Source organism: Saccoglossus kowalevskii, chromosome 15 (genome assembly GCF_978046115.1).
Source record: "Saccoglossus kowalevskii chromosome 15, keSacKowa6.1, whole genome shotgun sequence".
Taxonomy (NCBI): Eukaryota; Metazoa; Hemichordata; class Enteropneusta; family Harrimaniidae; genus Saccoglossus; species Saccoglossus kowalevskii.
This window is the reverse complement of record NC_140655.1, coordinates 34,700,325-34,715,979: the sequence shown is the minus strand read 5'-3', so window position 1 is coordinate 34,715,979 and position 15,655 is coordinate 34,700,325. Positions and strand designations below refer to the sequence as shown.

General features: G+C 34.8%; 1 protein-coding gene across 1 annotated transcript in view; it reads left to right on the top strand.

The window, feature by feature from the left end:
• The window catches only part of LOC144355832 (uncharacterized), a 48,937-nt gene that overhangs the window by 27,777 nt on the left and 5,505 nt on the right, over positions 1 to 15,655 (top strand). Inside the window, exons 4-6 of the mRNA XM_085508583.1 lie at positions 5,360 to 5,486; positions 5,762 to 5,868; positions 6,582 to 6,729. Of these exons, the coding sequence (XP_085364709.1) occupies positions 5,360 to 5,486; positions 5,762 to 5,868; positions 6,582 to 6,729 (382 nt within the window). The remainder of the gene's footprint in view (positions 1 to 5,359; positions 5,487 to 5,761; positions 5,869 to 6,581; positions 6,730 to 15,655) is intronic.

Genomic DNA, 15,655 nt, shown 5'->3' with positions numbered 1-15,655 from the left:
CTAGTTACCTAATATAAATGTACTTCTTATCCGACGAGTTACCTAATATAAGTGTACTTCCTATCCGACTAGTTACCTAATGTAAGTGTACTTCTTATCCGACTAGTTACATAATATAAATGTACTTCCTATCCGACTAGTTACATAATACAAGTTTACTTTCTGTCCGACTAGTTACCTAATATAAGTGTACTTCCTGTCCGACTAGTTACCTAATATAAGTGAACTTCCAATCCGACTAGTTACATAATATAAGTGTACTTCCTATCCGACTAGTTACATAATATAAGTGTAGTTTCTATCCGAATAGTTACATAATATAAGTGTACTTCCTATCCGACAAGTTACATAATATAGGTGTACTTTCTATCCGACTAGTTACCTAATATAAGTGTACTTCATATCCGACTACTTACCTAACATAAGTCTACTTCCTGTCGGACTAGTTACCTAATATAAGTGTACTTCCTATCCGACTAGTTACATAATATAAGTGTAATTCCTGTCCGACTAGTTACATACTATAAGTCTACTTCCTGTCCGACTAGTTACATAATATAAGTATACTTCCTATCCGACTAGTTACCTAATATAAGTGTACTTCCTATCCGACTAGTTACATAATACAAGTGTACTTCCTGTCCGACTAGTTACCTAATGTAAGTGTACTTCCTATCCGACTAGTTACATAATATAAATGTACTTCCTATCCGACTAGTTACATAATTCAAGTGTACTTCCTGTCCGACTAGTTACCTAATATAAGTGTACTTCCTGTCCGACTAGTTACCTAATATAAGTGTACTTCCAATCCGACTAGTTACCTAATATAAGTGTACTTCTTATCCGACTAGTTACCTAATATAAGTGTACTTCCTATCCGACTAGTTACCTAATGTAAGTGTACTTCCTATCCGACTAGTTACATAATATAAATGTACTTCCTATCCGACTAGTTACATAATACAAGTGTACTTCCTGTCCGACTAGTTACCTAATATAAGTGTACTTCCTATCCGACTAGTTACATAATATAAATGTACTTCCTATCCGACTAGTTACATAATATAAGTGTACTTCTTATCCGACTAGTTACCTAATATAAGTGTACTTCCTGTCCGACTAGTTACCTAATATATGTGTACATCCAATCCGACTAGTTACCTAATATAAGTGTACTTCTTATCCGACTAGTTACCTAATATAAGTGTACTTCCTATCCGACTAGTTACATAATATAAGTGTACTTCTTATCCGACTAGTTACCTAATAAAAGTGTACTGCCTGTCCGATTAGTTACATAATAGAAGTTAGTTCCTATCCGACTAGTTACCTAATATAAGTGTACTTCCCATCTGACTAATTACATAATATAAGTGTACTTCCTATCCGACTAGTTACATAATATAAGTGTAGTTTCTATCCGAATAGTTACATAATATAAGTGTACTTCCCATCCGACTAGTTACATAATATAAGTGTACTTCCTATCCGACTAGTTACACAATATAAGTGTAGTTTCTATCCGACTTGTTACATAATATAGGTGTACTTCCTGTCCGACTAGTTACCGAATATAAGTGTACTTTCTATCCGACTAGTTACCTAATATAAGTATACTTTCTATCCGACTAGTTACATAATATAAGTGTACTTACTATCCGACTAGTTACATAATATAAGTGTAGTTTCTATCGGAATAGTTACATAATACATGTGTACTTCCTATCCGACAAGTTACATAATATAGGTGTACTTTCTATACGACTAGTTACATAATACAAGTGTACTTCCTGTCCGACTAGTTACCTAATATAAGTCTACTTCCTGTCCGACTAGTTACATACTATAACTCTACTTCCTGTCCGATTAGTTACATAATATAAGTATACTTCCTATCCGACTAGTTACCTAATATAAGTGTACTTCCTATCCGACTAGTTACATAATATAAGTGTAATTCCTGTCCGACTAGTTACATACTATAAGTTTACTTCCTGTCCGACTAGTTACATAAAATAAGTATACTTCCTATCCGACTAGTTACTTAATATAAGTGTACTTCCTATCCGACTAATTACATAATACAAGTGTACTTCCTGTCCGACTAGTTACCTAATGTAAGTGTACTTCCTATCCGACTAGTTACATAGTATAAATGTACTTCCTATCCGACTAGTTACATAATACAAATTTACTTTCTGTCCGACTAGTTACCTAATATATGTGTACTTCCTGTCCGACTAGTTACCTAATATAAGTGTACTTCCACTCCGACTAGTTACCTAATATAAGTGTACTTCTTATCCGACTAGTTACCTAATATAAGTGTACTTCATATCCGACTAGTTACCTAATAAAAGTGTACTGCCTGTCTGTCTGATTAGTTACATAATAGAAGTGTAGTTCCTATCCGACTAGTTACCTTATATAAGTGTACTTCCCATCCGACTAGTTACATAATATAAGTGTAGTTTCTATCCGAATAGTTACATAATATAAGTGTACTTCCTATCCGACAAGTTACATAATATATGTGTAATTTCTATCCGACTTGTTACATAATATAGGTGTACTTCCTGTCCGACTAGTTACCTAATATAAGTGTACTTTCTATCCGACTAGTTACCTAATATAAATGTACTTTCTATCCGACTAGTTACATAATATATGTGTACTTACTATCCGACTAGTTACATAATATAGGTGTACTTCCTGTCCGACTAGTTACCTAATATAAGTCTACTTCCTGTCCGACTAGTTACATAGTATAAGTGTACTTCCTATCCGACTAGTTACATAATATAGGTGTACTTCCTATCCGACTCGTTATCTAATACAAGTGTAGTTCCTGTCCGACTGGTTACATAATATAGGTGTACTTCTGTCCGACTAGTTACATAATATAAGTGTAATTCGTATTCGACTAGTTACATAATATAAGTGTACTTCCTATCCGACTAGTTACATAATATAAGTCTACTTCCTATCCGACTAGTTACATAATATAAGAGTACTTCCTATCCGACTAGTTACCTAATATAAGTCTACTTCCTGTCCGACTAGTTACATAATATAAGTGTACTTCCTATCCGACTAGTTACATAATATAAGTGTACTTCCTATCCGACTAGTTACATAATATAAGTGTAGTTTCTATCCGACTAGTTACATAATATAAGTGTAGTTTCTATCCGAATAGTTACATAATATATGTGTACTTCCTATCCGACAAGTTACATAATATAGGTGTACTTTGTATCCGACTAGTTACCTAATATAAGTGTACTTCATATTCGACTACTTACCTAATATAAGTCTACTTCCTGTCGGACTAGTTACCTAATATAAATGTACTTCCTGTCCGACTAGTTACATACTATAAGTCTACTTCCTGTCCGACTAGTTACATAATATAAGTATACTTCCTATCCGACTAGTTACCTAATATAAGTGTACTTTCTATCCGACTAGTTACATAATACAAGTGTACTTCCTGTCCGACTAGTTACCTAATGTAAGTGTACTTCCTATCCGACTAGTTACATAATATAAATGTACTTCCTATCCGACTAGTTACATAATACAAGTGTACTTCCTGTCCGACTAGTTACCTAATATAAGTATACTTCCTATCCGATTAGTTACATAATATAAATGTACTTCCTATCCGACTAGTTACATAATACAAGTTTACTTCCTGTCCGACTAGTTACCTAATATAAGTGTACTTCCTGTCCGACTAGTTACCTAATATAAGTGTACTTCCAATCCGACTAGTTACCTAATATAAATGTACTTCTTATCCGACGAGTTACCTAATATAAGTGTACTTCCTATCCGACTAGTTACCTAATGTAAGTGTACTTCTTATCCGACTAGTTACATAATATAAATGTACTTCCTATCCGACTAGTTACATAATACAAGTTTACTTTCTTTCCGACTAGTTACCTAATATAAGTGTACTTCCTGTCCGACTAGTTACCTAATATAAGTGCACTTCCAATCCGACTAGTTACCTAATATAAGTGTACTTCTTATCCGACTAGTTACCTAATATAAGTGTACTTCCTATCCGACTAGTTACATAATATAAGTGTACTTCTTATCCGACTAGTTACCTAATATAAGTGTACTGCCTGTCCGATTAGTTACATAATAGAAGTGTACTGCCTGTCCGACTAGTTACCTAATATAAGTGTACTTCCCATCCGACTAGTTACATAATATAAGTGTACTTCCTATCCGACAAGTTACATAATACAGGTGTAATTTCTATCCGACTTGTTACATAATATAGGTGTACTTCCTGTCCGACTAGTTACCTAATATAAGTGTACTTTCTATCCGACTAGTTACCTAATATAAGTGTACTTCCTGTCCGACTAGTTACCTAATATAGGTGTACTTCCTGTCCGACTAGTTACCTAATATAAGTGTACTTTCTATCCGACTAGTTACCTAATATAAGTGTACTTCCTGTCCGACTAGTTACCTAATATAGGTGTACTTCCTGTCCGACTAGTTACCTAATATAAGTGTACTTTCTATCCGACTAGTTACCTAATATAAGTGTACTTCCTGTCCGACTAGTTACCTAATATAGGTGTACTTCCTGTCCGACTAGTTACCTAATATAAGTGTACTTTCTATCCGACTAGTTACCTAATATAAGTGTACTTCCTGTCCGACTAGTTACCTAATATAGGTGTACTTCCTGTCCGACTAGTTACCTAATATAAGTGTACTTCCTATCCGACTAGTTACCTAATAAAAGTGCACATTTTGTCCAACAATCGAGTAGCTTCAAAATTTTCTGTCTAAGGAATATGATAGCGACCAATCCCTCGCTGTTATACTTGCATGTTTAGCGTGAAGATTGTAAACATATATATCAGGAATTTGATAAATAGATTGTTTACTTATTGTATTTAGTAGTCACAACTTCGCAAGGCTTTAACCGTGAGACACATTCCTGGTAATCACGTGATCGTGCCTAAAGCGATTGGCTGATCGCATGTTTACTCCGCCACGCCTTAGTGTTTTGACCTTTAATATAGAGTATGTAACCTTGGTAAGAGGAGGGAGAACGAGCGAACGGTACAGCGAGGGGTAACCTCAGCTGATTGCTTGTGTGAATAAACCTGGACTACCTGTAATGAACTAATGTGTATTCATGTAAGTAACATTAGCCAAGCGAGACAAAGTTCCTGACCCCGAACACAACGCATGTGTTCACAACAAATGTATAAAACAGCTCTTTTTTTAGGATAGCATCATCTTGTAAAGGATGAATTATCGGATCTACCAATAGTTTATCCAATGTTTATCCAACTTACTTTCATGTTGTATTCAGCTTCAACAACTACCTGGAGTGTGGTACATAGAAGAAACTGTTATGGTTAATGGATCTGATATCTCATGGGGACAAGACCGCATTGACCAGAGATTGTTACCACTTGACAACACTTACACACCAGCAGGTGAGATGATTTGTTCTGTAAATCTGGTGGATTGGTATTTGGGGTTGGCATGGGAGCTTGTAATATAATGTAACGTATTTTGTAGTGTTGTATGGTTCAAAATAGTACAGTGCTTGTTCTACTGTGATAGGGTTTTATGTTTTGCATTGATGTATTGATAGTGTCGAATAACGCAATGTTAGATGTAATGTAATGTAATGTAATGTGTTTATGCTTTTATGTAATGTAATGTGTTTTTATGATGCATAACCAATTCTTGAAACGCTTCACTACAGGTGATGGACAAGGTATTAATGTTTACGTATTGGACACAGGAATAAAGTTGAGTAATAAGTATTTTGGTAACAGAGTTAATTTGATGTACGACTATGATTCTGTTAAAGTAAGTAAATAAAATAATTCTCTATAATATAAAAACCCATTGTGGCTATTTCATACAAAAATATCGTGATAATAACGAGAAGTTTCGTAATAACACATTGTCTCATGATATGACAATAACACGAGATTTCGTGATGATTCATATGTATAGAGTGAATATCTGTATTACAAGCTAAAGTGATACTGTATACAGTGTTAGGATAATTACTCTCACACTAAGTTGGTCATTTATTATGCTATATTGTGTATGTCAATACATAATCTATTACATAATCTAAAAACCGTTGATACGAAAACATGTTTAATTATTATTTTTTATGATGTGTTTATTATTACCATTGTAATACTGTAACGGACTGATCACGTGAAAGGCAGTGGTCGTCGCGCCACGCATGCGCGAGATATGGGTCTCATATATGAGCAACTTTGGGCGACTTTGAATGTTGCTCAGGACAACGAGTACAATCTGATACGTTATCAAGCTTTAACTAGATAATTCCTTTCGTGATTGGAAGGTTTCGAAGAATCACTGGCGGTAATTAGTTCATGCAACGCCCAGGTACAAACTTGTGTGTACTTGTGATTTCCGCTAGAAGAGCGCATTGGTAAAACCAATGTTTATCAACACAAATGCCGCTCATACGAGGTACGACGACTACCGTCCTTTAATTACAAGCACACACTTTGCTTAATGTAAGATATGTACGATTTCAGCCACGTAAAAAGATGTGTCACGAACACGGCACGCACGTAGCTGGTGTGGTCGGCAGTAACATATATGGTGTAGCGAAAGGAGTTACATTGAACTCAGTACGAATCCTTAACTGTAACAATGCAGGCACTTCATCCAACATAATTGCTGGTAGGTATTGATGTGAATATATATCAATGTTACACATATGTTATTCCAACGCATTCACTGGTCACTTACTCCCACGTACTATATATATATATATATCAATGATACACATATGTTATTCCAACGCATTCACTGGTCACTTACTCCCACGTACTATATATATATATATATCAATGTTACACATATGTTATTCCAACGCATTCACTGGTCACTTACTCCCACGTACTATATATATATATCAATGTTACACATATGTTATTCCAACGCATTCACTGGTCACTTACTCCCACGTACTATATATATATATCAATGTTACACATATGTTATTCCAACGCATTCACTGGTCACTTACTCCCACGTACTATATATATATATATCAATGTTATACATATGTTATTCCAACGCATTCACTGGTCACTTACTCCCACGTACTATATATATATATATCAATGTTACACATATGTTATTCCAACGCATTCACTGGTCACTTACTTCCACGTACTATATATATATATATATATATATCAATGTTACACATATGTTATTTCAACGCATCCACTGGTCACTTACTTCCACGTATTATATATATATATATATCAATGTTACACATATGTTATTCCAACGCATTCACTGGTCACTTACTCCCACGTACTACATATATATATATATATCAATGTTACACATATGTTATTCCAACGCATTCACTGGTCACTTACTTCCACGTACTATATATATATATATCAATGTTACACATATGTTATTCCAACGCATTCACAGGTCACTTACTCCCACGTACTATATATATATCAATGTTACACATACGTTATTCCAACGCATTCACTGGTCACTTACTCCCACGTACTATATATATATATATATCAATGTTACACATATGTTATTCCAACGCATTCACTGGTCACTTATTCCCACGTACTATATATATATATCAATGTTACACATATGTTATTCCAACGCATTCACTGGTCACTTATTCCCACGTACTATATATATATCAATGTTACACATATGTTATTCCAACGCATTCACTGGTCACTTACTTCCACGTACTATATATATATCAATGTTATACATATGTTATTCCAACGCATTCACTGGTCACTTACTCCCACGTACTATATATATATCAATGTTATACATATGTTATTCCAACGCATTCACTGGTCACTTACTCCCACGTACTATATATATATATATCAATGATACACATATGTTATTCCAACGCATTCACTGGTCACTTACTCCCACGTACTATATATATATATATATATATATATATATATCAATGTTACACATATGTTATTCCAACGCATTCACTGGTCACTTACTCCCACGTACTATATATATATATCAATGTTACACATATGTTATTCCAACGCATTCACTGGTCACTTATTCCCACGTACTATATATATATCAATGTTACACATATGTTATTCCAACGCATTCACTGGTCACTTATTCCCACGTACTATATATATATATATCAATGATACACATATGTTATTCCAACGCATTCACTGGTCACTTACTTCCACGTACTATATATATATCAATGTTATACATATGTTATTCCAACGCATTCACTGGTCACTTACTCCCACGTACTATATATATATATATATCAATGATACACATATGTTATTCCAACGCATTCACTGGTCACTTACTCCCACGTACTATATATATATATATATCAATGTTACACATATGTTATTCCAACGCATTCACTGGTCACTTACTCCCACGTACTATATATATATATCAATGTTACACATATGTTATTCCAACGCATTCACTGGTCACTTACTCCCACGTACTATATATATATATCAATGTTACACATATGTTATTCCAACGCATTCACTGGTCACTTACTCCCACGTACTATATATATATATATCAATGTTATACATATGTTATTCCAACGCATTCACTGGTCACTTACTCCCACGTACTATATATATATATATCAATGTTACACATATGTTATTCCAACGCATTCACTGGTCACTTACTTCCACGTACTATATATATATATATATATATATATATATATCAATGTTACACATATGTTATTTCAACGCATCCACTGGTCACTTACTTCCACGTATTATATATATATATATATCAATGTTACACATATGTTATTCCAACGCATTCACTGGTCACTTACTCCCACGTACTACATATATATATATATATCAATGTTACACATATGTTATTCCAACGCATTCACTGGTCACTTACTTCCACGTACTATATATATATATATCAATGTTACACATATGTTATTCCAACGCATTCACAGGTCACTTACTCCCACGTACTATATATATATCAATGTTACACATACGTTATTCCAACGCATTCACTGGTCACTTACTCCCACGTACTATATATATATATATCAATGTTACACATATGTTATTCCAACGCATTCACTGGTCACTTATTCCCACGTACTATATATATATATCAATGTTACACATATGTTATTCCAACGCATTCACTGGTCACTTATTCCCACGTACTATATATATATCAATGTTACACATATGTTATTCCAACGCATTCACTGGTCACTTACTTCCACGTACTATATATATATCAATGTTATACATATGTTATTCCAACGCATTCACTGGTCACTTACTCCCACGTACTATATATATATCAATGTTATACATATGTTATTCCAACGCATTCACTGGTCACTTACTCCCACGTACTATATATATATATATCAATGATACACATATGTTATTCCAACGCATTCACTGGTCACTTACTCCCACGTACTATATATATATATATATATATATATATATATATATATCAATGTTACACATATGTTATTCCAACGCATTCACTGGTCACTTACTCCCACGTACTATATATATATATCAATGTTACACATATGTTATTCCAACGCATTCACTGGTCACTTATTCCCACGTACTATATATATATATCAATGTTACACATATGTTATTCCAACGCATTCACTGGTCACTTATTCCCACGTACTATATATATATATATCAATGATACACATATGTTATTCCAACGCATTCACTGGTCACTTACTTCCACGTACTATATATATATCAATGTTATACATATGTTATTCCAACGCATTCACTGGTCACTTACTCCCACGTACTATATATATATATATATATATCAATGTTACACATATGTTATTCCAACGCATTCACTGGTCACTTATTCCCACGTACTATATATATATATCAATGTTACACATATGTTATTCCAACGCATTCACTGGTCACTTATTCCCACGTACTATATATATATCAATGTTACACATATGTTATTCCAACGCATTCACTGGTCACTTACTTCCACGTACTATATATATATCAATGTTATACATATGTTATTCCAACGCATTCACTGGTCACTTACTCCCACGTACTATATATATATCAATGTTATACATATGTTATTCCAACGCATTCACTGGTCACTTACTCCCACGTACTATATATATATATATATATCAATGATACACATATGTTATTCCAACGCATTCACTGGTCACTTACTACCACGTACTATATATATATATATATATATCAATGTTACACATATGTTATTCCAACGCATTCACTGGTCACTTACTCCCACGTACTATATATATATATCAATGTTACACATATGTTATTCCAACGCATTCACTGGTCACTTATTCCCACGTACTATATATATATCAATGTTACACATATGTTATTCCAACGCATTCACTGGTCACTTATTCCCACGTACTATATATATATCAATGTTACACATATGTTATTCCAACGCATTCACTGGTCACTTACTTCCACGTACTATATATATATATCAATGTTATACATATGTTATCCCAACGCATTCACTGGTCACTTACTCCCACGTACTATATATATATATATATATCAATGTTACACATATGTTATTCCAACGCATTCACTGGTCACTTACTCCCACGTACTACATATATATATATATATCAATGTTACACATATGTTATTCCAACGCATTCACTGGTCACTTACTTCCACGTACTATATATATATATATCAATGTTACACATATGTTATTCCAACGCATTCACAGGTCACTTACTCCCACGTACTATATATATATCAATGTTACACATATGTTATTCCAACGCATTCACTGGTCACTTATTCCCACGTACTATATATATATCAATGTTACACATATGTTATTCCAACGCATTCACTGGTCACTTATTCCCACGTACTATATATATATCAATGTTACACATATGTTATTCCAACGCATTCACTGGTCACTTACTTCCACGTACTATATATATATCAATGTTATACATATGTTATTCCAACGCATTCACTGGTCACTTACTCCCACGTACTATATATATATCAATGTTATACATATGTTATTCCAACGCATTCACTGGTCACTTACTCCCACGTACTATATATATATATATATCAATGATACACATATGTTATTCCAACGCATTCACTGGTCACTTACTCCCACGTACTATATATATATATATATATCAATGTTACACATATGTTATTCCAACGCATTCACTGGTCACTTGCTCCCACGTACTATATATATATATCAATGTTACACATATGTTATTCCAACGCATTCACTGGTCACTTATTCCCACGTACTATATATATATCAATGTTACACATATGTTATTCCAACGCATTCACTGGTCACTTATTCCCACGTACTATATATATATCAATGTTACACATATGTTATTCCAACGCATTCACTGGTCACTTACTTCCACGTACTATATATATATCAATGTTATACATATGTTATTCCAACGCATTCACTGGTCACTTACTCCCACGTACTATATATATATATATATATATATATATATCAATGTTACACATATGTTATTCCAACGCATTCACTGGTCACTTACTCCCACGTACTATATATATATATCAATTTTACACATATGTTATTCCAACGCATTCACTGGTCACTTACTTCCACGTACTATATATATATCAATGTTACACATATGTTATTCCAACGCATTCACTGGTCACTTACTTCCACGTACTATATATATATCAATGTTACACATATGTTATTACAACGCATTCACTGGTCACTTACTCCCACGTACTATATATATATCAATGTTACACATATGTTATTCCAACGCATTCATTGGTCACTTACTCCCACGTACTACATATATATATATATCAATGTTACACATATGTTATTCCAACGCATTCACTGGTCACTTACTCCCACGTACTATATATATATCAATGTTACACATATGTTATTCCAACGTATTCACTGGTCACTTACTCCCACGTACTATATATATATATCAATGTTACACATATGTTATTCCAACGTATTCACTGGTCACTTACTTCCACGTATTATATATATATATATCAATGTTACACATATGTTATTCCAACGCATTCACTGGTCACTTACTCCCACGTACTACATATATATATATATCAATGTTACACATATGTTATTCCAACGCATTCACTGGTCACTTACTTCCACGTACTATATATATATATATCAATGTTACACATATGTTATTCCAACGCATTCACAGGTCACTTACTCCCACGTACTATATATATATCAATGTTACACATACGTTATTCCAACGCATTCACTGGTCACTTACTCCCACGTACTATATATATATATATATATATATATCAATGTTACACATATGTTATTGCAACGCATTCACTGGTCACTTACTCCCACGTACTATATATATATATATCAATGTTACACATACAGTTGTATGTTATTCCAACGTATTCACTGGTCACTTACTCCCACGTACTATATATATATATATATCAATGTTACACATATGTTATTCCAACGTATTCACTGGTCACTTACTTCCACGTACTATATATATATATCAATGTTACACATATGTTATTCCAGCGCATTCACTGGTCACTTACTTCCACGTACTATATATATATCAATGTTACACTTATTCGAAGCAAATGGAATGTCATAAATTAGCCATTACGAAAAAATAAATCATCTGCTCAATAACTGTCACGTGACGTTAATGTGCCTTGACAGGTTAGGAGTAAGAGATATCGCCCCAAATTCATCTGCTCAACTAATAAAAACCTAATGTTATTTCTCAATAATGATTTACATCTGATTTGCTTTTATGACTTCTTTACTTTATAAAAGACATACATACACACTTGATGAAGTGACATTGTACATGTTAGGTTCTTTGATTAACATTGAATTTTATAACTTGGGTATTTGGCCATCTTAACCATCTGCTTTGCCGGGTTTCGTTTTACTAATCTCTGTAACAGTTTCTGGTTCATCTATAGACGAACCCAAATACTATCTGCATGTAACATAGCGCTAACTGTCATTAAATGTAGTCATTGCTCAATGTTATCTTTAAACATATATTAAACGAGTTGTGATCAATATGAATACACTCAAATTGGTCTGCCAATTTTTTAGTATTTTTGTTGATCTGACATAATGATGTACTTGTGATGTGCTTTATATGTGTAGATATATCGACATATTGTTCGTATTGTCTAACTAGGCTTTGAACTAGTCACAATATAATTGCATTCCATACATGCCATTACGAAATACATTGTTGTGCAGGATGTACTTACACATTTCGATACATCACTGACTGGCTTGATGTAAGTTCGAACGTTCATCCACATGTAAGTGTGGCAGATCCACATGTAAGTGTGACAGATCCATATCTCAGTGTGACAGATCCATATCTCAGTGTGACAGACCCACATCTCAGTGTGACAGATCCACATTTCAGTCTGACAGATCCACATCTCAATGTGAAAGACACACATCTAAGTGTGACAGATCCACATCTCAGTGTAAATAATCCATATCTCAGTGTAAAAAATCAACATCTCAGTGTAACGGATCCATACCTCAGTGTGACAGATCCACATCTCAGTGTAACAGATCCATACCCCAGTGTGACAATTCCACATCTCAGTGTAACGGATCCATACCTCAGTGTGACAGATCCACATCTCAGTGTGATAGATCCACATCTCAGTGTAACAGATCCATATCTCAATGTGAAAGTCCCACATCACTGTGTGGCAGATCCACATTTCAGTCTGACAGATCCACATCTCAATGTGAAAGACACTCATCTCAGTGTAACAGATCCATACCCCAGTGTGACAGATCCACATCTGAGTATTAAAAATCCACATCTCAGTGTAAAAAATCCACATATCAGTGTGACAGATCCATATCTCAGTGTGACAGATCCATATCTCAGTGTGACAGACCCACATCTCAGTGTGACAGATCCACATCTCAGTGTAAAAAATCCATATCTCAGTGTAAAAAATCAACATCTCAGTGTAGCGGATCCATACCCCAGTGTGACAGATCCACATCTCAGTGTAACAGCTCCTTACCCCAGTGTGACAGATCCACATCTCAGTGTGACAGATCCATATCTCAGTGTGACATATTTATATCTCAGTGTGACAGACCCTCATCTCAGTGTGACAGATCCACATTTCAGTCTGACAGATCCACATCTCAATGTGAAAGACACACATCTAAGTGTGACAGATCCACATCTCAGTGTAAAAAATCCACATCTCAGTGTAAAAAATCCACATCTCAGTGTGACAGATCAATATCTCAGTGTGACAGACCCACATCTCAGTGTGACAGATCCACATCTCAGTGTAAAAAATCCATATCTCAGTGTAAAAAATCAACATCTCAGTGTAACGGATCCATACCTCAGTGTGACAGATCCACATCTCAGTGTAACAGATCCATACCCCAGTGTGACAGATCCACATCTCAGTGTAACGGATCTATACCTCAGTGTGACAGATCCACATCTCAGTGTGATAGATCCACATCTCAGTGTAACAGATCCATATCTCAATATGAAAGACCCACATCACAGTGTGGCAGATCCACATTTCAGTCTGACAGATCCACATCTCAATGTGAAAGACACTCATCTCAGTGTAACAGATCCATACCCCAGTGTGACAGATCCACATCTGAGTGTTAAAAATCCACATCTCAGTGTAAAAAATCCACATCTCAGTGTAACGGATCCATACCTCAGTGTGACAGATCCACATCTCGGTGTAAAAAATCCACATCTCAGTGTAAAAAATCCACATCTCAGTGTAACGGACCCATGCCTCAGTGTGACAGATCCACATCTCAGTGTGATAGATCCACATTTCAATGTAACAGATCGATATCTCAATGTGAAAGACACACATCATAGTGTGACAGATCCACATCTCAATGTGAAAGACCCACATCATAGTGTGGCAGATCCACATCTCAATGTGAAATACCCACATCTCAGTGTGACAGATCCACATCTCAATGTGAGAGATTCGCATCTCAATGTGAGAGATCCACATCTCAGTGTAACATATCCATACCTCAGTGTTACAGATCCACACCTCAGTGTGACTGATCTACATCTCGGTGTAACATATCCATACCTCAGTGTGACAGATCCATACCTCAGTGTAACAGATCCATACCTCAGTGTGACAGATCCACATCTCAGTGTGATAGATCCACATCTCAGTGTAACAGATCCATACCTCAGTGTAACAGATCCATACCTCAGTGTAACAGATCCATACCTCAGTGTGACTGATCTACATCTCGGTGTAACAGATCCATACCTCAGTGTGACAGATCCATACCTCAGTGTAACAGATCCATACCTCAGTGTGACTGATCTACATCGCAGTGTGCAAGATCCACATCTCAATGTGAAAGACACACATCTCAGTGTAACAGATCCACATCTAAGTGTGACAGATTATCATCTCAGTCT